Source organism: Strigops habroptila, chromosome 9 (assembly GCF_004027225.2).
Source record: "Strigops habroptila isolate Jane chromosome 9, bStrHab1.2.pri, whole genome shotgun sequence".
Lineage (NCBI taxonomy): Eukaryota > Metazoa > Chordata > Aves > Psittaciformes > Psittacidae > Strigops > Strigops habroptila.
Genome location: NC_044285.2, coordinates 4,505,281 through 4,529,751, shown reverse-complemented (window position 1 = coordinate 4,529,751; position 24,471 = coordinate 4,505,281). Strand labels below are relative to the sequence as shown.

At 43.6% G+C, this 24,471-nt stretch overlaps 2 protein-coding genes across 2 annotated transcripts in view; one reads left to right on the top strand and one right to left on the bottom strand.

Annotated features, from left to right (window-relative positions):
• LOC115613037 overlaps positions 1–14,646 on the bottom strand; it is a 44,248-nt gene extending 29,602 nt beyond the window's left edge. The window contains exons 1-2 of the mRNA XM_030498053.1: positions 14,575–14,646; positions 14,246–14,533 (exon numbers count right to left, since the gene is read on the bottom strand). Coding sequence (XP_030353913.1) covers positions 14,246–14,533; positions 14,575–14,646 — 360 coding nt within the window. The remainder of the gene's footprint in view (positions 1–14,245; positions 14,534–14,574) is intronic.
• A 194-nt stretch (positions 14,647–14,840) lies between these two features.
• Positions 14,841–23,950, top strand: ARRDC4 (arrestin domain containing 4). Its single transcript, XM_030496818.1, has 8 exons — positions 14,841–15,234; positions 16,336–16,402; positions 16,688–16,835; positions 18,636–18,738; positions 19,466–19,722; positions 20,299–20,461; positions 20,996–21,150; positions 21,266–23,950. The coding sequence occupies exons 1-8, from the start codon at positions 14,886–14,888 to the stop codon at positions 21,320–21,322; spliced, it is 1,299 nt and encodes a 432-aa protein (XP_030352678.1). The 5' UTR covers positions 14,841–14,885; the 3' UTR covers positions 21,323–23,950.
• The last annotated feature ends 521 nt before the right edge of the window (positions 23,951–24,471 follow it).

The following is a 24,471-nucleotide window of genomic DNA, read 5'->3' as shown; positions in this document are numbered from 1 at the left end:
ATCCCCACAGCCTGGTGTAAGGGGGGACAGTGGCTGTGGGGTGTCTGCACCTCCCACCTGCATGCACCTCACACCGTGCATCACGACCGAGGGGCACAGGGAGCCAGGGCAGCCAAGCACAAAATCAGGTTGGATGAACAACCTTATCGCAGGTGGTTTATAATAAAGCCAAAACCATTTTGTAATGGAGCTAGATTCACCCACAGGTGATAACAGTAATAACACACATGCTCCTGCGGTATATCACCGTCTGCTCAAGCAGCACCTCACTCAGGATGGAGCTGCACAAGCCCGGGATGGCTCCGAAACAACCAGGCACCATGAACACACACAGAGGCAGTTCTATTGCAGGCATTATTTCAGTAACAGCATAATTGTGCAAAATATGTATTTTCTATAATTGTATAATCATCATGTAATTATATAGAGTAGAAAATATAAACATATATTAACCAGGTGAGTGCATTTATTATTCAAACATAAACTTCACTGGTAACTGCAGTAGCACCAGTCTGTACGTGTGTGTGTAACTAATAGAGGATTAGAAAGAAATCTGTTGCATTTGGATAAATACCTGACACAGCTCAAGCCACCTTTGCACTAGGACTGAGAGATGACAGTGACAACACTATAAAGGCAGCAGAAGACTTCAGAATTACATCTGCATTAGAGGTCTGCCACCAGTTTGAGGGATCTCATTCACTCTGCTGAAAAACGCACAGCAGAAACGAAAGGAAATAGTTGGAGCTTCTGCTGCAGAGCTGCAGCTGCACCATGAGCCCTCCTCGTGCAAGGAGCCCAGTGACCACAACATCTGACACTAGAGACTATGAAATCACCATCTAGACCTTTGTAGACCCAACAACCTGACCTGATAAAAAGTAGTATAGAAATTCTGAAGGAAAAATGTTGGATCTTTGACCTTTCACTCCTGCTCCTCCTCACGTCAGCTGTAGTTGGCTACTGGAGGCAAAATTAGGCCTTTAAGGGTTTATGTCTCATCTAGAAGAGCCATATTCCAGCAAAACAAACCCATTAGCCCAAGCATCTTCCAAAAGAAATACTTTATCATATGGAACAGCTCAGGGATTCAGCCTTCAACGAGGACTGGGCTTTGTCACAGATGGGATCTTGGGAACTGCACTAAATCACAGATGGTATATTTCTTCCTATCATCCACAAAATGGGCTATTTCCACTGCTTGCTGGGTTTTCTTCCCTTCTCTGGTTTTTATATTTTGCACATGGCAATTGCAAACATGGATACAATTTTTTAAAAGGGCCCTTGAAAACATTTTCTTTTAATGATGCATGTAATCTTTCTCTCTTCAGGAAATCTAACACCAAAATGTCATTCTTTCCAGAAATTAAAGCATACTTAATTTTAATAGGATTGCATTTATGGTTTATATGCTTTGCTTATTTATTTCCTCTGTCATTTCTGTTTCCTTGGATAAGCTCGACATTCCCTTGTTATCTCTTGAAATATTGCATCAGCCATGAGCTACTGCCTAGACTGAGACATGGCAGCTTCTGCTGCTGCCCACTCATGGGCCATGGGCAACTGGTGGATCACACATTCACCCTCCTTACAGTCTGTGTAATCCTAATTCTGAATCACAACCAGCTGAAGATAGCAGCAAAGCCCAAATTCACACCATCGACTCCAGTCCTTGACTGGGGAGATGCATTTAGGCACCTATAAAATCCCAGTGCAGTCAAAGGAAGAGTATGGAAGGAGGGAAGGGGGAGAAGGAGAGAAAGGAGCATCCTCTGGCGCATCACATTCTTTAGAGCAGCTTCTCTGTCTGTTGCCTATGTAGGGAGCCTAAGGCAGGCAGGTACTTCACTGAAGTTAGGGAAGGGAAAAGAATTTGGACATCCTCCAAACAACTCAGTCTTAAAAGAACAGATGGAAACAGAGAGATATGGGGGTCCACAGTCAGTCAATGAGATTGTGATAGGAGTTTGCATAATACGCGCCCGGCTCTGCACATCAGTGCATCTCCTCTTTCTAGCTGCTAAGTGACAGCAAAAAAAAAAAGCCAAAATTACATCTAATACTTTCCTGAAATTGCTTCATTGCTTTTCCATGTAAACTGCTGCTATAGCTGGCACAGAGTTTTATTTGTTTGCTGGTAGGAGAGGAGGACAGCCTATACAATCTGAATAGAAGAAAAGGCAGCTACAAGCAAATCTCTCTGTTCAGCCACGATCCAAAAAGATTCAGAGCTCCACATGTTGCTATCAGTATAGTAACAATTGGGCTTCTACCAGCATCACACTGTGATCCAACCTCTGGGGATCCTCTTCTATATCCATTTAGCTTTTCCACCTCATTTGCTATCACAAGATGCTCAAACGCTGTTGTCATTTTGCTTCTGTTTTGTATTTACTGATGTTATCAAATATTACACTTCACTGGAGGGTAATGTAGATAGCATTCCATGCCCTATTCAGTGCAGAACTGCTCAAACACTCATGTCAGCCCCAGAGCTGAACAGCAAATCAAACCAAAACTCCATGCAAGGCAGTGGTAATTGTTCCACTTGGCTTTGAATCAGCCTTTTGAAGAGTATTTCTAATTCAAACTGAATCAGGATTTAATAATCCTTTGGCACTGAGAAGAGGTCGATATTGTGACGACACTAAATCATGCTCAGGCTAAGTAGGTGTTTGTCGCCTACCAATAGCTGGGCTTCCAGTGTCTTCTGCCCATCTTCCTGACCCTCAGGAAATGCCCACAGCAATCCCTTGGGATCACAAACCAGGATTCTGATCCACCCAAGAGCAGCTCCAAGCCCCACCATCAATGCTGGTGCCTCAGATGTGATCACACTTATTAGCACGTTCTAATTTCACAACCTCACCTCAAATCCTCGCCAACATATGTCTCTCACAGACCTTTTTTAGGGGAAAATGCATGCCCAACACAAGGTCTCAGAGGGAGAGCAGCCACGTTTGCCACCTCAGATCTCACAGCACTCACCCAATACAAACTCACAGCATGACAAAAAGCCTGACAACATGGTCCCCCCCCATACTGCATCACAGCAAAGGCCCAGTGTCGTGTCTATGCTGGGCCCAGTGCTCACTAGATGGTCTCCTGCTTTCTGTCAATCAGAAATTAGGGTCTTCGTGGATTAGGGGTTGCTTCTGGAGCACCATGTTCCTGGGCCAGGAAAGCATCTTTCCTCATTTTGCTCCTCATTTAACATATTTCTGGTGTTGGTCTCTGAGTTTTCCCCATGACTTGCTCCGCTATTTAAACATGCACCATGTAAAATAGTATTTCTTTGTGAGAGGGGGTTTTTTGGACTCTTGTTGTATGCTGCTAACTCTGCCTTGAGTAGAAGAGGTGCTGTACTATCGATCTGGTTGCCTTTTTGGCCAACAAGGTGAGAAAAGCCAGGGAAGTGGCCAGGCATCTCTGTGTTTCACAGATCCAGGATGCTAAGAAGTCAGCAAAAAGGGGTGTGTGAAGGGTAGTCTTCTGACTGCATCTCTAAAAACTCCCCATGAGGCAGCTCCACAGCTGGAATGGATGCTGCTCTTGGATTTTAACACTCATGCACCCTCTCCCATACGGCCCAACTATTCAGCCTTTATGAAGGTGAAGTGGATATGAGCCTAAACGGTTCAGATGTAGAGAGTGTGTAGTCACACCACACATGATTTAGTGAGTAACTGATGCAAGGCAAAATGATGGCAGAGCTCTGTGATCTAACAGCTGTGCAAACAGGCTACAGAATTTCAAATTCAGGAAGCTGTATCTCCAGGAAAGCATTTAAAAAAAGAAAAGATCCCTAGTGCCACATCTGGTGGCATCAAATTGTCATTATGACATGGTATTTAAGATGATTTAATGGGTTTATTGCCGAGTAAGAACCTTGGAGTTTGCTTAAAGTACTGTGCATTAAAAGGATGTAACACTTTAAATGATCTTCTGACAAAGTACTGCCTAAACAGTTCATTATCTTTGAGGAACACACACGTATGTACATCAGCATGTGTGTATATGGAAACTAATACATCAAGAGAAAGCTGAATAGAACTGCACATCTACATACACATGTATCTAACGATACACTACAGGAGACTCACATGTTGTGAGAGCTATCTTTTGGTGAAATTCATTCACCCCTTTGGTGCCTCTCTCTTCTACACCTCATACAGCCATCCAGCAAGCAAGATTTCTGTCCACCTTAATTACTTCTCACTTAGGGCACTGAATCAATGGGTGGTTTTGAAACAAAGGATTCAGTGACTAAAAACAGCCTGGGAAAGCGCCTGGGAAAGGTTACTGATTACAGACGACTTCTAAGAAAAGGTGTCCCGAAAAAGAAAAGGTGTTTCTTTTCTAGTGGAATATTTTTAATGTGACTTAGTGTTTCTCTCACCTTTAGTTCCCGGAACAGTTCTCATTTCCTCTGAATGTTCTGACTTCTTATCTCAGGCCCTTTCAGTGTGTTGATTTTAAATTCAATCTGGTTAATTCAAATTCAAGGCACGTGGCTCCTGAAGTCTTTCACCATCTTCTGATTCCAACAGAATGGGGCTGTTAAGGGTGTGGGGTTTTGTCAGCGAGGAATGGTGCAAACTTCTTCTTACACTTATTCCTTTCATACTAGATTGACACGACACACTGAAAGCCAGTCAGACAATCTTGCTTTGGGTGTCTAACTCAGGTGGTTCTCTCTCCACTGACTGCATACAGAAGGGAAGTTTCTGACCAAAAGTGCTCTGATGTGCATCTGGGATAGATGCCTGAAGTGAACAATACAGATCACCACCTGTGAAATCGTATGCTGGAGCAGATTTGCCCAACTGGTCAAATTCCCAAACAATTCCCTCAAGTCACTGTGAGCTTTTCCATCATCTAGGGCAATTTTCCACCATCAATAGGTTTATCTTTTAGCATGTGAATCAACTGTCAAAGCATAGTCTGTCTCTGAGAGGCAACTGTGTGCACGTAGCACAGAAGTAAAAAAGGCAGTTTTCCTCTGTTCCAGCCTGACTTAGCTGTTCAGATGCCAGAAGTGACCTACACAGAGCAGCAGGGAGCTGTGCACATCCCAAGTAAGCCCTCAGACCTCCGCGGTGCTGTGCCTGCCCTGTCCATGCAGAGCTGTGTACGCCTGCCCTTGGGCCTCTGCTGACAGCCTCTCCGCAAGGTACCACCGAAGAGCTCAGGGCTGGCTCTTCCTGGCAGTCTGCCCCGTAACATTTACATCTTGGACTTTAATTTCTACGTATCTGTAACAAATCATATTTAATTTACGTTTGGTTTTTCCCTTTCAAAATCCACCTCTTACAAAGCAGAAAGGAAGCTGAAGCTTGTTTCTTCTGAAAGCAAGTCAGCTTCATTTCAAAATGGGAAGGGGTTTTCAACAGCCAAAGGGTTGTTTTTTCCTCTCTCTCTTTTTCCCCCCAGTAAGGGTTTGATAGTGACTAATTGGAAGAGGGAAAAAAATCACCTCAGGTTGTATATTGCCACTTCCTCTTGCATTGCAGTTAATGCAAACCTTTGATTAGCCTGCTGAAGAGACCACACATTCAATAATTTGAAGCAAAAGGTTAATGGTGTTATTACAACTATTATCCCTTTTAAAATCATTATCCTCTTGTTTTTTATGTCTATATTACCTTCACCTTTCCATGAACCCACTTTACCAGCTGTTTCCCTCTGTCATAAAGTTTGCTGAACATCATCCTAGGAATAGGATAAATGCCATGTTTTATCAATCAAGCCTAAGGGAATTCTCAGCTTCTCATAACCCAAACTGTAAAGGGAGATTATTACAAAGTTTCTATTTTGATTTTTAAATTGGCCATGAGTGAAATATACACTTAATGTCAAGGTGCAAAATGTTGCAATTATGACACCATTTTCCTTGGCAAGTTTTACAGAGCAGCAAAGTGTGAAAACTGAAGGCTTAGAAAAGACTGATCAATTGTAATTAACTTTCAAACGGTTATTTGTTAGGAGGACAAATAGTCCCAAGCAAAAATGCAGCATGACCAAACCAAAGTGCTAAATCGAGGTGATAACCAGCCCCGTTTCTAAAGCATCTTGCCAACTTAGGAAGCTGAATCCTACTGACTTTCAGGAAGCCTTACGCTCCTATCCCTCATATTGGAAAATATGGATTAACTCCCTAAATTTTCAGAGTGCCATTGACCTCTAAATCCATGGCAGTGTCTGAGATGTATCTGAAAATGCTCCTTTCTCTCCAGAGACACTAGGAGGATCCAGACTGCCTAACTTCCATCACCTTGAGTTAGTTGCTCCATGAACATTTGAGCTAAATCTTTGCTCTTTATAACTTCCTGGCGCAGTTGTTTTACAGTTGGCATCTCCTGTAATCCACTTCTATGTTCCTCAGATCCTGTGGACACTGATAGTCAGTCTCTATCAGTTACACATCAAGCCCAAGATCTAACACTGGGCCTAGAAGAACTTGTCTACACAAAAGAAATTTCCAGTGAATTTAATTAAGTAAAACAATAAAGTGTGGAGGAAATTAAAGACCTTAAACCATTCAAGTTTTAGAAGTGCTCAGACTTCATTATGCCCCATAAAAATATCACACTTTTCCTGGAATTTGGAAAGAATCTGTTCCTGATAATGCCTTGACATGAAAATACATTCTGTGCAGAATGGCAACAGTGCAGCATTTTCCGAGCTCTTAGTAAAATAAATGAAGTGCTCTGTGATTGCTTCCTTTGAACACGGAAAATGCAGGTAGCGCATACTAATGTTTTCCAACAATAGCCTTTATCAGGGAAAAGCTGTGATCTGGACAGATATTTAAGCAGAACAAAATGCAGGCTCTGCTTATGCCATTTTTATAATCATGGATGCACAGAAGTTAATGCCTGTACAACTTAGAGCAGTGGTGGCAGCAGAACTGAGACATTTTCTTTTTCTCTTTTTTAAATTCTGACCATTTTGTTACCAACTTCTGAGTGGTAATTCAACAAGAAAAAAAAAGGGAAATTTGCCACGTGAAAGATGTAATAAGAAGCAAATTCCCACTACAAAAGTCCCATGATTGACATGGTCTTGTCATTATCATTGAGAATAATCTTCCGGTGTGTTAGAATGACAAGAGGATGTGTAATGTTATTCTGATACAAGAAAAGACTGTGTACATTCATTGATCCAAAGAATTCTAATTCACCCCATGCAGGAAGATAAGAATCACCACAGCAGGCAGTTAAGAGTCCATCTAGCCCCATATCCTGGCTCTGACAATGCCTAATACTTCGTATTTCAGAAGAAAGTGTCAAAACAGCAGCTTCATTGTGAGCGCTTCTAAAACTGAACAGTATTAATAGTAAATGTGTTCTTATCTCTCGTGCTTTTCACGGCTTGCTGATTATTATTGGCTTCCACAACAACAGTTACAATAGCAAGTGAGTTTGATGTGTGTTCTCTTTCCTTTTTATACATATATATTTATGCATACATGTGTACAGGCATGTCTGTAACAGATAATACGTACACATGCAATAACTGAAATGAGAGGAAACCCTAACCTTCTTTTAAAAAGAAATACAGGCTTAAGCAGCTCTTTCCAGCCCAGCTTTTTCATTTGTTTTAATCACAGCTTGAACAGGTTACTGACAAATTTCCCCAAGAAATGTTTAATTATTTTTAATTATGGTGAATCCATTAATGGTTTTTAAAAGCCACCAGTTTAAACAGAGTCCCAGGTCTGGGGAAATGGGCCCCATGATATGAGGCATAAAAGATTCAACTTCTTACACTTACCAAAGGAAAGGTTTGGGAGGGTGATAACTCTTGGTAGATGGCTAGAGAAGATCAGCAATGGGAATGATTCAACCTCATGCAAATCAGCAAAATGACCCAGTGTTTAGAACCTAGTCATTCCTACCTCAAATTAAGACACCATTTCTCTGAAGAAAGATGAACAAAAACCAGAGGTGAATAGAAAGAGCAACGGTGTTGCCATGTCCTGGAACATGGCAAGATTATGTTATGGCAAGATTATGTTATGGCAAGATTCAGTATCTTTCTAGGATACATGCTCTGATCCAGTGTTTGTGAGTCTTTGCTTGTACACACGTGAAGGGGAGGAAGATGTGATTCAAAACATCCTGGTCTCCTCTGGGCCTACAGGGTAATTTGAGAGAGATTCCGATTCACTTCCATAATGGAACATGCTCATAAAAGGTGCAGCTCTATCCTAAGACAGTAATTATAATCAGATTTCATGCCTTGCAGCATCAGCTGGTTACTCATAAATGTAAGAGGATTTTTTTTTCCCCTAGATTTGTCAGTCAGCTTCCACTGCTGGGGGTGTTCCACCTCCCTCCACAGCACTGGAGGCAGGAGCTCCATGCGCTCTCTTGGATACCAAGAACATCCTTGGATGACCTGATGACATGCCTTGCTTACAGGTCCAAGGTTACTCTGGTCACCAGATTTTAGGGCAAGGTTGTTAAGGAGCTGGCTTGGTTTGGGGTGTATTTGCTTTTTTGCCACCTTCTGCCATCCAGAGTTGATTTTTTATGGGAGCGTGTGAGGAGACCTCACCTCCCCACACCTTATCAGTGACGGTGCCCTGCTTTCGCTTGTTCCTCTCTGTGCTGGGCACTGCAGGTACGTGATGCCTGAAATACTGCTTTGGCCTTTAAGCTTGAGCAAAAGCATGCAAGGAAAACTTAGGAAAGCTTGTGATACTGGGTTAGCTTGAGTAGATGGACTTAACTCTAGGCAGGGACTATGAAACTCCAGTGTTATGAGGGAAGAGGTTCCACGTCACGGAGCGTTTGGCTACTCCATAGGAGGCTGACTATCTGAATGGATTTGCACAACTTCCCTAACATTATCCTTTCTCTTACAACACCCAACAAACTGACATCAAGTGTAAGCACCTCATGACACACACATATTTTTAAGGACAGAATCCTACTGTGTCTGTATTGCAAATCATACTGAAAGAGCAGTAAAAGCCAAACATCACTGTTCTAAATTAAAGCACACATTCCCACCCGCAGAGTTTGATTGCAATCCCAGCTGCTTCAGGTCCTGCCAGTCACTCATGTTAGCTCAGGCTGCTGACTCCCCTTCCCATCCATCATAACTCTTACTCTGTATTCCCTTTTGGCAGAAAGCATTCCATTACCTCCACTTTAAGTTGAAGGAATACCTTTCCTAAGCCTGGGCAACGGCAGCCATCAGAAATGGTCGTGTGAAAAAACAAAGCTCCATGTGGAGCACTTCTCCATCTGCTAATGGCATTGTTGGGCCATGCCAAGAGCCAAACAGCCACGAGGGTGACTGCTGCAACCAGATGCTGTCCAGCAAACAGTGCACCTGGAACTACCTTTACAAGGATTTTGGATATGCCATCTGTGTTTTTCCAGAGATATTACCCCACGTCATTGTTTGGTGTGAAACCGTTAAGGCCACAAGGCACACATTCCTGTTTACAGGAATGCTCTACCAAAAGATGAGTTCAGATCCAGGCATGCACTTCCCTTCAGTGTGAGGTTTTCTGGTATGAGATTCGGGTTCATCCCAAGTTCAAAATTTTTGAGTTTAAATTAAGAAAAAGGCACTTTACAAAGCCCTCAAAACCCTCAAAACCCTCAAATTACAGCCCGTAGCAAGAACCAGCTAAAGCAGCACATAACTAAGAAACCAAATGAATTTGCTAATTCCCCTTTCCCTTTCTGACTATTCATTCCCTTGAGCTGGAACACCAAACCACGATCCACACATGAATAATGCAGCCTCTGTTTCAGAGTTGATTCAACAACAGAAATCTTTATCCTCCCTCTGTGTCAGATATTTATAGGAGTATTTCTGACCACCTTGCTTTGAAGTCACTCACTGAAATGCAGAGGGGTACACGTTACAACTGTAGGAAGCTCTTCCTCCAGAGCAGCACTTCCAGAAGGCCACTCGAGTCGTGCAGGCAGCACTAACCCCGATAAATCTTTCTGTCCTCAGGGGACACCAGGATGAAGCAATGTTCTAACCACATCCATTTTTCTCTACTCATGCTCCTTGCAGAGCTGTAGGAGCTGTAAACATCGAAAGCCACCCTGAAGCAGTCCTCTGATGCCCAACTGAGCACTGATTTAGACCATTTTTACGTGAGCCGAAAGAGATCCTGCAATCTCATTCACTACGTAAATATTTAAGCAAACAACAGGTCTCTCGTGTTTTCTTTACTACCACATGAAATAACATGATGGTCCATCACATACTAGGATGCAATCCTGGTGTGCTGGGCTAGGAACTGGTGGGGGGACCCTTGTCCTGTGGGCAGGCTTGCTGCCACCACCTCACAAGAGTGTCCATCTGGAGATGAGGGAAGGTCCTGGCACTGTGTTGCCCCTGAAAGCAGACAGAATCCCTTGCAGTTTGTACCACAGCCTTTTCCTCTACCCCAGCCTCTCGACCCAGGGATGAGACACACTTTTCCCAGCCCTCGGAAGGTAAGGATAGGGTATGAGGCAGCTGTATAAACCAAGCACTTGGCACATGAGCCTTGACAGTTTGGCTCTCAGTCATCAACCTAATGTAACCTACTCTGTCCCTCCTCTGCCTCAGATTTCCTACATCAGCTATCCTACTGTCATTGTGATTTTCCATTTCCAGACATAACCTTGCAACAAGATTGGTCTTTCGGCCTTCAAGACAACGGTGCTTTGTCTGGTGGGCTGTGTGAACAAACACCTGCCAAGATAAAACCTGTGTCTTTAGACTTCTGGGCTGGTATCTCAGTATTTGTGTTTCTCAATGTATCACGTACAGCATAAGTCTTAAAAATATGCTTACTGGTGTTTTACACATGGGGAGTAGTCACTAGCTGGGCACTGCGTTTGCAGCAGCATTTGGAAAAGCATCTCTGGCTCCCTGAGAGCTCCTATCTGTAAATGTCACTTAATTGTCTAAGAAAAATTTGGCTGACCTTTCAATTACTGGTAATAGAATAAAAGCAATAAAAGAGTGTACGTGACAGCAAGTGTCACCAACAGCCATTTGCTGCCTTCTTGTGATGACTGGGAGCGCTATGGAGAATTCACAGCCTGCTCCAGGGCTGCTTTTTCAGCACAGTGCCAGTAAAAGGCCAGGAAATAGGGGAAGAAAGGAATCATCTCACATCCCTCCCTGCCCTGATTCCACAAACAACCCCAGAAAGAGGATTTCTGAGTATCTGGGAAAAAAAGGTCCTATATTCTGAGGAAACTTAAGAGTCCCTCAGTGTTTTCAGGGTAAACATTGCTCTCACCCAACCGCTTTGTAACATGAAGTAGTTGAAACTATTTGCAGCTAAAGTATGAGGTACCTGGGCAAACCCTCCCTACTGTGCAGAAGGAAGGTCAAGATGAAGTTTACACACTGTTCGCTGCCTTTGTGAGACCTTCATTCAAGCAGAGCCAGCAGAGCCTACTTCATGGCTCCACCACTGAACTCAACTGCAGCTCAGTCACTGCTTTTTTTGCCTGTTGTGTTTGGTACTGGATAAGACACTTCAACGATGTTATGGTACAGCAATCTCAAATATGAAATCCAGTTTGTAAATTAGCTGTTAGCAGCTCTCATAAACACTTCTCAAAGTCCTCCTCCAGTAGCAGAAATAGCTGTTCACTCTAAACTGTCAGTCTATTGATTTAAGATCAGAAAGGCTTAGTAGGCAAACTCCTCGTGCTGGTGCCTGATTCATGATTAAGAGCTCTCTCCTAGTTCCCTTCAAGCAGGAAGAGGACAGCAAATGCTGATCAAGTTTTTCACTTCCTTCCCAGTCACAGCTTGGATTCCTGAAAAACAGACACTGTTTTGGCAGAGGTCACTGCTGCTAAGACCACTTCATATCTTGTATGTTCCTCAAAAATGGTTATTTATGTATCACGGGTCCTTCCTGTTGTGGAAACTTGGAACCTAAATGGTAACTTTTAAAAACTCTTCTGGTAGGTTCAAGCCCCGGTAGCCTATTTTCAATGTGTGCATTGAAATGAGTTAAAAAATATTACTACATGTAGAAGCTTACACTGCCAGATCCATCTGAATTCAGTGATCTCACCCCAGCAGCCATTCCCAAATTAGCCAGCAGAGCCAGGACATTACCAGCTGCTGTGGGGAGATGTTCTCCTGGTTCCTTCACCTTCAGGATAAGGCTGTGATTATGGCTAGAGCTGTTCACAGTTTGTGGAGGCTCTCAAGTGAGACCTTTCTTTGTGTATTCTTTACTCTTACGGGCTAACTTGTGTATTAATTAACTTGTTCAGGCAGCTCTTCCTTACACAATCCTGAACTAAGGAGCAAGTAAGTAAAATGAAAATACAACCAAGCCTGTCAGTGTATCTATTCCCCTTCCACACATACACCTATACACAACTACCCCATCATACACACACACACAGCAGCTGAGTGTTCATCTCCTGTTCCTTCCTTCTGGCTTGTCACAGACTAAAATAGCGATGTGGCGGTTTCCATCATTCCTCCTACAACTTCACTGCCTTGGCCAGTTAAAATGCCTCATGCACAAGAAACTATTCTCAGGATGGTGGATGAAGAAACCAACAGCTCCAGGACAACTACAACAAGTTCTGGTCTTCGAATCCTCCTGAAAACAAGTATTTTAAGAGCAAACAATCACCTGGAACAAGTATCACCTGATTGCGACAGAATGTTCCTATTAACTATGTCGTCTACAGGCTAATTGTTCAAGTTGTTCAAGCCTCCCAACTCTTACTAATTTTCTATCATGTTTTGTTTCACAGGTAATTGTCCATGTTTATTCATTTCCCTATCTACCTCATTTGCACTTGCAAAGAATAAACAGGAGGCAACATCTGAATGGTCACATAAAACCGAGAGAGAACCAATTACTTTTACACAGGATCTAATTCATAGAGGAAAAAAAGGGAGGGTTGGGATTTTGGTGTTTGGTTTGGTGTTGGGGTTTTTTTTCCCTCCATATTATACTTTCAAAATCAGCTGCAAGAAACTGCACACACACGTTGTACCTAAGCAAATCTAGCAAATAAGCAAATATCCAGTAAGCACCTCCAAGCGTGTTCCGCTGGCTACAAAACTAATCTGATACTTCTAATGTATAAAACTGGATATGAGGAAAAGATTTATGCAAAACTAGGCAGTCAAACTGTATTAGTATAATTGAACTATAAATAAGATAGCACGATCTTAAGGTCCTTTCCAACCCTAACCGTTCTATGATTCTGTGATTTTATATACCACAATTCCCAACTGTAATGCAACATTTGCAGTGTCTATAAAAACTATTTCAAAAAGCACAAAAGAACATGAATATCCAAAAATTCTTTAAATCCTCAAACGACTGCTTTCTTTAGTTACGCAATTCTTCATTATCATGGAGATCCCGTGACCAAAGGTCTAAGCAAAGCCTGCGAATTCACCCCATCTGTAATGACACCGCTTTTCCCCACGTTATTACTGATTAACACAGAGCTGTGCGTTAACTCGTAGCCAACAAAAGGTGTTCAAAGGGCCTACCTGGCTCTCGGCAAGGACAAGTTCTTCACAGAAGTAACTGAGCCCGTGTTTCACAGGCCAGTGTACGACAAAGGCACGCAGGGAGCCGGAGGAAGCCTGGCATTCTCTTGTCAGTTATTTAAAAGCCAAGGCTCTGAGTCTGGAAGACGTTTTTGCTAATCTTACTAATTGCCTGAGTCAGCCGGGGAACAGCAGGCTGGTGCTTTCCAGAGCTCTGGAGAGATGGAGGAATACAGGAAGATGCAGCTGGCAGGTGACTCGGACCGGGAAATGACTCCTTCATTACGGAAGATCATTCGCCACACACACCTTCAGGACGACGCACTACAGCCAGCTCAGGCTCAGCAAAACTGATTTTAGTATCTGTACAGTATATACAAAGCTTTTGACGTCGTAGCATGGGCTGGGTTGGCTTTTGGCTGGACCTGGGGCTGCTGGAGCTGGCTGTAGCTGCCTAGTGACACGGGTGCAGTCCTCACTCATCCTACAGATGCTGGGGGGTTTCCTAAGCTTGTACTTGTGGAAATAACAGCAAACCTATGAATTCCAGTGGATAAATCCTCCAAGTATTACCCATGGAGGATATGTATGGGCAGGTTTACACCATGCTGCTCGGGCCTAACAGTGCTCAGCGCTGCATGTCCATTAGCTATCTGATCATAAGGTGACGGTTGTAAAAACAAGCTCCTGACCAGGCTGGGTTACAAAGCGCATAAAAACTCAGTACCGGTGTGACAGCGGGGTCCGGGCGATCCGGGACAGGCTGCACCCCCACCGCCTGCTCACCGCTGGGGCGCTCCTGAAGTGACACCGGGCAAACCGGGGGAAGCAGGGCGGCACCGCGCCGCTTTGCCCTGGTTAATGCCCTCAGCCGGCGAGGAGAGACTGAGACCGAGCCCGCCGCGGGCCGCGCCGCTCCGACCCCCCCCCAGCCGCCATGACAGGGGCCGAGGCGCAGGGCGAGCGCACCTCCCCTCAGCCGCCGCCCCGCCCCGCGGCCCCGCCCCTTCCCCGCCTGTTTATCCACAGGCTGTGCACGTGGTGGCCGTGCCACGCCATTGGCCTTCTCCCCAGGTACCTGCGGCCGCCCTGCCAATCGAGGCGCTGTCCACGCGCGGCCGCCCGCATCCGATTGGCTCCGCCGCGGTGATCACGCAGAGTGACGCACTCTAACCGTGAGCCCGCCGAGGAACCAATGAGAAGGGGGGCAAGGGGCAGCCGGCGGCGAATTGTCGGGCGAGGAGCTGGGGAGCGGCCAATGAGGAACAAGCCGGGGCGGGATTTTCCGCTGCGGGCGCTGGCGGAGACGGGCGGGTTTTAAAGCAATCGTCGAGGGGGGCCGCAGGCTTCCCCCGAGCCGGGGAGCGATGGCGGCGGCCGGGCCGGGCCAGGGCCCCGGGGCCGGCGGGGCGGTGAGGACGCTGGCCCTGGTGCTGGAGGACGAGGCCCGGCGAGGCAGCGGCGGCGGCGGCTACTGCAGCGGGGACACGGTGTCCGGGCAGGTGCTGCTGGAGCTGGCGGGCCCGCTGCCGCTCCGCGGGCTGCGCCTGGAGGCCGCGGGCCGGGCTCGCGTCGCTTGGAGCGAGAGCTCGGGCGCTGTCCCCGGGGCAGGAACCTGGGGGGTGGCGGTGAGGGCGCCGGGCCAGGGGCCGCGGCCGGAGGCGGAGGTGCGATACCTGGACATCCGGCAGAGTCTCCTGCGGGACCCGCCCGAAGGTGAGGGGGGCGCGGGCCGGGCCCTGCGGGGATGCTCCCGCCCGGCCGCCGCAGCGGGGGTGGGACAGGCGGGCGGGCAGGCGCCCCCCTCAAGAGGGAAGCCGCCGGGACCGGGTAGCGGGGGGGCCGGCTGCTTTACCGGAGCGGGGGCGCGCCCGGGGGTTGAAACGCGCTGCGGGAAGAACCTGGCACCCGGCCTGGTGCTGAGGAACGGCGGGAGGCCCGGGCAGTGCCCGGCCACCGGGACTGTTCCCGCACCGCAACGCTCCAGCAGCCTTCACGTGTACACCCAGGGCTCCCCCCTCCCTTTACGCAAACGGCTGGGAAACGCGGAACAGGGCAGGAATGAGGGCTGCAGCTCGGGGTTTCCTCGCTCTGCTGGTTTCCTGCCGAGGTTTACCCTTTTATAAATGACATCGGGCACCTTCGTGCTCGCTGTGCTCTGTCAGCACCGTCAGGGAAGGTACCTGTGGAAGCCCCTCGAAGGCTTCGGCAGCCCTTTGCACTGGCTCAGGAAAGCAGAGGCTCTCTGTTCATGAGTCTCCAGCGGGCAGAGCTGTCGCTTGGACACTGCAGCACTACGGCAGCAATGAAGAATCATGGGGAAATGGTGTTTCATTCCATAAGGGTGAAACGCAGCTCAAGTTTATCTGTGGGAAAAGTAAATGCAGTCCTTTAAAAATAGCATAGCAGTAGAATATATTAAGGCTACGTATATTAATAGTATTTCACAATACTGACCTCAAATTGCAGCTTTTTAGCACAAAAATTAGTTCAACTGTTAAAAGTAGATTAATGGCCCTCCTGCTGAAAAGGAAAAGAAACTTACTTTATGCTTTCCAGAAGCCATTTTGGATTAGAAATTGGCAGAAGTCCTGAACTGAAACTCAAGGTCTCCATGTTTCCTTGATTTTTCCATTGAAATTGCATCCCAGCATAAATAAAGCATGGGCTCCAATCCAGAACCCACTGGGATCAATTAAAACTTCTCCTAGTCCCTCGCATCTGGGTGTTTTTATACATAAATAATTTATAAAAGGGTCTGCTTTGTTCTGCTATTTATGGAATAACTAAAACATACCACTCATTTTTATCTTACAGGTGAGGAAAGCTTAGTTCTTCTCGATGGAAGACATGAATTTCCGTTCAGCTTTCAACTCCCCCAAGAGTAAGTTAAACAATCCAACCTGAAGGGGTTGTGCTGGACACTGTTTGTTGTGGAACACTAACTGAATGTCACTTGACTTGGGGCTTTTTTAATATCAAACTGATAGATCAGCTTTATGTGTTTGTCTTAATCAGCCACCAAACAGACAGTCATGTTTGCTTCAGTCTCCCTGTGGCCCTGAAAGCACAAGCTGTAAATTGGTAAACATTTCTGTACACAGGAAGTGTTGGTGTTTGGATCTGAATTACAAACTGACCCTGCTGCTTTTGTGACTGCTCCTTTCAGACCTCTGGTGACCTCTTTTACTGGGAAGTACGGCAGTATCCAGTACTATGTGAAAGCAGTTCTGGAGAGGCCTGCAGCACCTGACCAGAGCGTGCAGGCAGAGCTTCAGGTCATCAGCCATATCGACGTCAGCTCACCAGCTTTATTGGTAAGAGGGTTCCCACCACTCCTCCTCCCCCCTCCAAAGCCAGCTGCAAAAAAATCCCTTCCAAGAAGCATTCACATCCAGCCATAACCATTCCCATGTTATTCTGGAGTGTCATTTTCTGACTTCTGAAAGCATATAAGCTCCCTAAGCTTTTCTCTATAAATAGATGATCTTAGGTTGTGTGAATAGCAAACAGAGTGGCTTTTTTTAATACCATTGATTACATCCCTGCTGGCAGAGATGCTCTTGCCAAAAAGTTATGCAGGCTTCAGATGCATAAATAAGTCTTAATAATAATAATGCACAAACATAAAGTAGTTACTCTTACCAGAGCAACTACATTCACAGGGCTGCAGTGTCCTAAACTCTACAATAATAGTAGGTTGAGGAACAGTAATTACAGAAGAGTATTAATCATGCCCAGCCTGTCATTTATGCTCTGGCCATTATGTTACGTATCCTTCCATTTTGCATGTCGTTTTCTAACATTAAGTGTGTGCATGCAGCTGCTTCAGAGATCTTTTCAGTTATTTCCTTATGACAGATTTGGCCACATTATAGCTTTGAGTTTCTAATAATCGCTAGAAATACTGTAGAGTAATAAGAAAGATCAGGCATTAAGTAATGAGAAAATAGGCAAGATGGAAGCTAATGAGCTGGATTCTTTTATCTCAACCCGTATTATGAAAATAATATAAAATTATACCTTGCACTTTCATGATAGCAACTGGATCTAAATGGTTATTCATTTAAATATGAATGAGTAATTTCTATTTTATTTAAAATGCTAGGATAATTTTAACATTTCATCATGATGTGAGTGTAGCTAAGAGATGTTTTGAGCAGGGTCTTTTTTTCCTCTTTATATGCTTACATTTTAATCTTTCACTCTAGAGAGAACTTGGAGAACTATTTTGGCTGTGACATCTGCAAGCAGAATACAGTCTTTATATTCAACACTGTATGTTAGCAGTGTGAAGACAGCACATCCAGATACAGTGAGGATAGAGTAGACTACTGGTTACTGCACAGGAGAGGGCTGTGGGGCACGTAAAGTAGGCAGTGTCTGTCTTAATGAAGGCTACCACCAAAAGTGCAAAGCATCACACATTCTTTCTTGACTTCATAATTCTATTGACTGGGCACCAGTGCCAGTAAATCATTTTAAGTAGCTTGACTCCTACTTTGGACCCTTGACACGTGTATTTATAAGTTTATTCTAATTAATATGCAGTGTAAATGTCATCTAATGTGACAGTCCTCCAGGGATAATTATGCTGGTTTTTGTCATGAGCCTAAATTTCTGGGGGGTTGTGTGGCTTGCAAGTTATGAAGATGCATCACCTTAACCTGGTGTGTCTGCATTTATCCTTTCTTCTGAAGGATACAAAGGTAAAAACAATTCACCTGCTTAACTATTAGTTGCTCGCAGCTGAAGTTAATTCTGCATTCTTCTACACTGAGGAACAAGGGCATAAATACTGCAGTACTCCATTAGCCCTTTAAAAAGTCACACCTGTAGAACTGGCTAAATCAAGCTTTCTGAAGCCAGATTACATTCCATTGCTCTCTCTGTTACGTAGTTGATGTGGCCTAAATGCAGACTGGGATTTTAAAACAGCCCTATGTTCAAATAGCCAAACCCTGGTTCCACTTTGTGGTGGCAAAACTCCAGTGCATTGAGTAGTACAGTGAATCAAATCAGTGGATTTTAGGGCTAGCCTGCAATGACTGATATGCATAACTGCAAGTGACTGGTAGCTTCATGCCCTAAAATGAAAAATACTCTATATTTTATAGACACCGGTTCTAAGAAGTCAGGAGAAGATGGTTGGCTGTTGGTTTTTCACTTCTGGGCCAGTGTCTCTCAGTGCCAAAATTGAGAGGAAGGGATACTGTAATGGTAAGAGTAGTTATTATATCTCATAGGGGTTTTTTCATCTCTGAAAGCCAACACTTTATAGCTGAAAGAACAGTTCTGTTTAGTAGGTAGTAAATTGAGATCTTTCACTTTGCTGAGATCTTTCAACTTGCTTTAACAAAAATCATCTTGCCTTTCCCCCTACTGCCCCTTTGAGAATATAATTTGAAAGGAAGTCCTGTTAGTAATGTTATGGAAAAGCCATGTACATTTGAGTGTAAAGACCAACAAATTGAGTGTAAAGACCAACAAAATGCTTTAATTTGGGATAAAATACTTAATTGGGGACATAATCAGGTGTTTATGTCCTGTTTGAATAGATTTACACTTCTGTAAGAATGAGCTTTAGCAGCTTCTTTGTGATCTTGGTAACATGAGATACATTGAGGAAATAAAGCATTCTGAAATTCAGTTAGTACTGTGTAAAAGGAAGACTGGCATGTAATTTGCAATAAAGCTTTTATAGCTGCTTCATATTATGCTTAATGTTTCAAAATTAATCATTGTTTATATATAAAATGTAGTAGGTGGCTGTAATTCTGCCTGGATACCACTCTGCAGCAAAAAAAAATAAGCCTAGCTTGAGGAAACTAACAAGTATTGTTCTCATAACATTGCAGATGATGTACGTGCTGCATAACATGCTTTGATACTCCCAGAGGAAAGTTGGTAAATACAAATTATTCACTGAACTTTCTCTGTCTTGAAGGGGAAGCCATTCCAATCTATGCAGAAATTGAGAACTGTTCCTCTCGTTTGATTGTTCCAAAAGCTGCCATTTTCCAAACACAAACTTACCTGGCCAGTGGGAAGACAAAAACCTTCCGTCAGATGGTTGCCAATGTCCGAGGAAACCACATTGCCTCTGGGAGTACAGATACCTGGAATGGGAAAACTCTGAAAATCCCACCTGTATCCCCCTCTATACTTGACTGCTGTATTATTAGAGTAGAATATTCCTTAGCTGTAAGTATGGCTTTTTATTACAAATGTTCATACTCTTGACTATTACATTGAGTTGGGGACAGAAAAATTTACTGAGCAACTGTTAAGAGTTTGAATTTAGGAACAACAATAAATAGAAATAAATATCATATATAAGTGAGGGAATGAAGATCATGAAGAGATTCTGAAATGGAAAGGTAGGAATAATGGGGAAAGTGCAAAAATGTTTCTGAGGAAGAAGCAGCTTAGTTTTAGACCTGCAGAGGTTATTAGAGGAAAGTAGTTCAAGCTGAGTGGGTTCCTCTAGTGATTTGATTCAGAAGTGGGAGGATAGAACTGAAAGTCAAGTGCATAATTATTTTTGTCAACCTTTCTTGTGGGTTTTTTTTTTAATGCTACCTAGAGACAAGGTACAGAAAGAAGGAAATTGCTGGAAAAGAAGGAAAGCTGCCAGAGTGTTAGCTAAACATATCTGACATGAGAAAACTCCTGATTTCTAAGCAATCTGCAGCATAGGGAGTAGGGCAGCTTCGAGGAACAGCAATTCAATGGGGTCTCATGATGGTTTTTTTCTTTCATTTGGGGGTTGTCACACAGGTGTATATCCATATTCCTGGTGCTAAGAAATTGATGATTGAAATGCCTCTGGTGATTGGCACTATTCCATGTATTGGATTTTCAAGCAGAAACTCCAGCATTACCAGCCAGTTTAGTATGGATATGAGCTGGCTGGCATTGACCATGCCAGAACACCCTGAAGGTAACACCTATTGAAATCTTTGTATTACAGCATAGCACTGTCTATGGGGAAGGGTAGTAGTGCAGTTTAAGGGTACTACTAGGGATGTAGGCCATTAAACTGTGACTCAGGAGAAGTGAGGCACATTTAAGTCAAGATCCAGAAGGATGGGTGAGGATCTAAGTCCAGCCTTTTTTAAGTCTCTCTTTACCCCTATCTGACTATCAGCTGAATCTTGAAGTAACTAACTTCTGGTAGTGGGAATTCTGTGTTGGACATAGACGCCTTAAAGTTAATCATTGCTGAATATATCATGATAGAACACAGGTTTTGTTGCTGGAGTAGTCCTAAGAGCATCTGTAGTATTCCTGCTGAATCACCTAAGCTTACTAAAAACATAATTCTAGTTAGAGTATTTAAGAGTATAGTGCACTTCATACAATTTGATAATAGCATAATATTTAATACATTTTTCATGGGCTAGTATGCTGTAATCTGTTGTCTTGCTGGGAGTGAATAGTTTGAAATCTGAGAGTAGCATCTCTTGTGTTTCAGCACCACCAAATTATGCTGATGTAGTGTCTGAGGAAGAGTTCTCCAGACATGTTCCTGCTTATCCACTACCAATAGACTGTGAGGAACAATTGTGTTGTCCTGTCTTTGCTTACATACAAGAGTTCCGGTTTCAGCCTCCACCTCTTTATTCTGAGGTAAAAAAATAAACAGCAGGTGCTGTTTTATTGTCCGATGGCAAAAAAACCCCAACCCTGCATATAGAAATGCAAGTGTTACAGGCAGTAATTGTGGCCTTTCTTCTCTCTGTAGATTGATCCACATCCAACTGATGTAGAGGAAATTCAGCCTGTTTCATTCATGCTCTGAAGAGGATTTGTAATGAGCATCATTGTGATGAATGTCTTAATCTTTTTGCTGCTTAAGCTGATAGTGCAGCTAAAAAGGAAACAGTTTTCTTTTCCAAAACTTAAGTTTGTCTGCAAGAAAGGCAAAGGACAGTGAAGAGGGGAGGTATGAGCATGTCTGGTGATGGAAGAGAATCAGCGGGATTAGTCTGCACAGAGGATACTGTGGGAGCAGCTCTGCTTGGGATACTCGAGGAGTACCTGACAATACTGAAAGCTTTCTGAAAAGTGGATATACTACATAAAGTATGAGGAGGAGATGCAAGGATCTTCTGAAGAGAGGAGAATTTATATTATATTTGGAAGAATTTACATCATTATGTTGTGAACTTCCTTTAGGAGAACTTGTGTTGTAGGACAGAATGTGGGTGAGAAAACATTTCCAAAAGAATCCAGTGTTCAAGGAGCTTCAGTTGTTGCACTGTCTGCATCCAAGAAAGGAACACTACTAAATCATGGAGTGAAGTCTTCGCTCTAGCTTAACTTTGTATCTCATGAGAACCTGCCCTTCTAACAACTGCCAAGTGGTACTATTTCATCATTCATAATGATCCTAAAGACATCATGGATGACAGAATAGCTATTACGCAATATTATGAAGGCAGCCGTGTACTGAATGAAAGACACAAGTATGTAAAAGAAAATGGAACTTGGATAAGAGCTTATGCACTATGCTTTCTTTCAAGGGATTTCTTAAGGGAATTATTCTGTCCTCTTCTACTGTGAGTTCTTTTTCTGCATCTTAAGCCTATGGATAGCATGATGAGGGGAAGCATGGCAAGGGAGAAGCCTTTCACCAAGAGCAGGTATATTTAGCAAAATGGACAATACTTATTTATTCAGAAGCCTTTATAAGCCTACCTCTGTTTTGGATATTTACTTATGGTCAGATTTGAGACCAAAAAAAGTCTTGTTACAGCTCCAGTATACTTCAAGGTTCTCTACAGGACCCTAAATGGTTTCTGTGGTTAGTGACTGAGATAGGAGGCGTAGGGAGAGGTGTAAATATACCCGGAATAGACATAGCTTGTAACTGAAGTGAAAGCAGACATCAGGGGAACAAAATCCTCTGGGAATGGCACAAAGCTTTTCATTCCTCCTGCATTTTTGTCTAGAGATCCATTGTCAGGGGCTGCACTGGTCCTTTGCTATCCATACTGGGTTTTGTTAGCGTGTTTCCTTGTTTGTTTTTGCTGTTTCATTTTGTTTTGGTGCAATATTTTAATGTTTTCTTCCTCAGGTCATTTAGAACAGTGAGAGTTTGTTGCTGCTAAGGGTGAAGGCACAGCATTTTACTAAACCCTTCTGCTGCCTTCATTAAAAGTAGAATGTTTGCTTCCTGCCAAGCATCAACTGGGATAAGTTAAGGCACCATCAAGAGATCACTTAAAGTAGAAACACAGCATTCTCGATCCGCAAGTTTACAGTCAAGTGGGGAAACTACAGGGGATTTTGAAGTACTCGAGCTATTCCATGTGTCTTACAGAAGGGTTTGGGGTCAAAACTCGGTGCTTCATGTGGTGAAACACTGTACTTTCTGGTAACTACACGAATAGTAACTGAGTTTCCTTCATTTCACCAATAACTGCAGTTTAAACAAGTTGAAATGTTTCTTCTATTAACTCTAGCTTCATTTCAGAAGCAGAGATTTTTCTACAGGCACACACAGATGCATATGTTTAGTCTTTTAGTATGACTTCATACACTGTCCGATTTCTAGCACTTCACCTCAAGTCACTTTTGCACCAGTGTAGAAGACACACCGAGATGCACGTTTCCAAACTGCAGTTACTGTTTTCATGTGCAACTTTCAGTATTGTCTTCTACAGCAGATGCAGCTTTAACCAAAATGGGAGTGCATGTGTTAGAAAGGTCACTCTAAAGATCAGTATTTACCTTAAGTCTCGAGATCAGCTCTCATGCCTTTGAGTTCATGATGGCGTGCCCATACACTCAGTGCAGGATTTCCATTCACATCACCTGGAAAGGGAACAAGTGTATTCTTCTTAAACAGATACCATTATAGTTTCTTGGGAAGTAATGTGGCTGTGTATTAACTTGCATGTTAATAATTCCAAATATTAGCTTAAAGAACGTTAGGTGCTTTTTCGGACTGTAATACCCGATAGGTGATGTGTGCTACCTGGGATAAACATGGTCAAGCAAACAAGAGCATGAAGGGTAAAGATGTGCTTTCCGCCTTTTCCCCTTAAAATCTTTGAGTTGTTTTGTATTATTTGCAGATAAACTGTGGCCTTAGATTGTTTGCTGCAAAAAAAAAAGACAACTAGAATGTGTTTCTTAGGAAGCACATGTCGCCCTTCAAAGGAGGGGTGAAAACAAGATTAAGTTCTGCTCTCTGACACTTGGCTTAGTGCAGAAATTGATCCTTAAAATAATTACTGTTTGCACAATAAGTTCAATATGCAGGGGCTTTGTTTTGATAACTGTGAAACAGTTTAAAAGAGACAAAATGAAAAACAAAAAAAAAAAGAAAAAAAAAAGCTGTTTAACCTACAGGAACATGATTGTATTTTGTACTAATGACTGAGCCCTATGGGTTCTTTGTTAATAAAAGTGTCAAACCTGCCTTGTGCTCTTCATCTCTGGTCCCGTGGCTCTAGGACAAATGGCTGCAGCGTCAAGAAATACCTGTGTTCTACCAACTGAACTCATTCCTTCCTGGTCTGGGAGCTTTGCATTCCTCTGTCACTACTTTAGGTCCCTGAAGTATCCATAACCAAGAACTGAAAGAGATTTATCAAACCTGCCCTTCCGCTTCCAGTTCCTGTGTACCACAAAGGACGTACCTGTGCGGATCATGCCCATGATGATTGAAGTGGCAGGATGTGCTCTAATTGGATTTCTCATCTCGTGTATTAATCTTACAGGATATTTTATTGGGTTTCCTTTAGACAAGATTATCTTCACAGTGTAGTTCATTGATTTAAGTACATCAGAACAACCTTACAACCATAGCATAGAATAACTAAGGCAGTGTACCTCCCACCATGGGGCAACAGACAAACTGTACCTACCACACAGCTCACTGAAGCCATAAATGAGATGATGAAATCTCTGTCAGGGTCCTGCCTCCCAAAGATTTTCCCT

Excerpts from the sequence above, each read along its gene's own strand:
- ARRDC4 (XM_030496818.1), top strand. The coding sequence starts at position 14,886 with ATGGCGGCGGCCGGGCCGGGCCAGGGCCCCGGGGCCGGCGGGGCGGTG. Across the intron at positions 19,723-20,298 it reads GAGTAGAATATTCCTTAGCT|GTGTATATCCATATTCCTGG; the intron begins GTAAGTATGGCT and ends GTTGTCACACAG. Across the intron at positions 21,151-21,265 it reads CTCCACCTCTTTATTCTGAG|ATTGATCCACATCCAACTGA; the intron begins GTAAAAAAATAA and ends TTCTCTCTGTAG.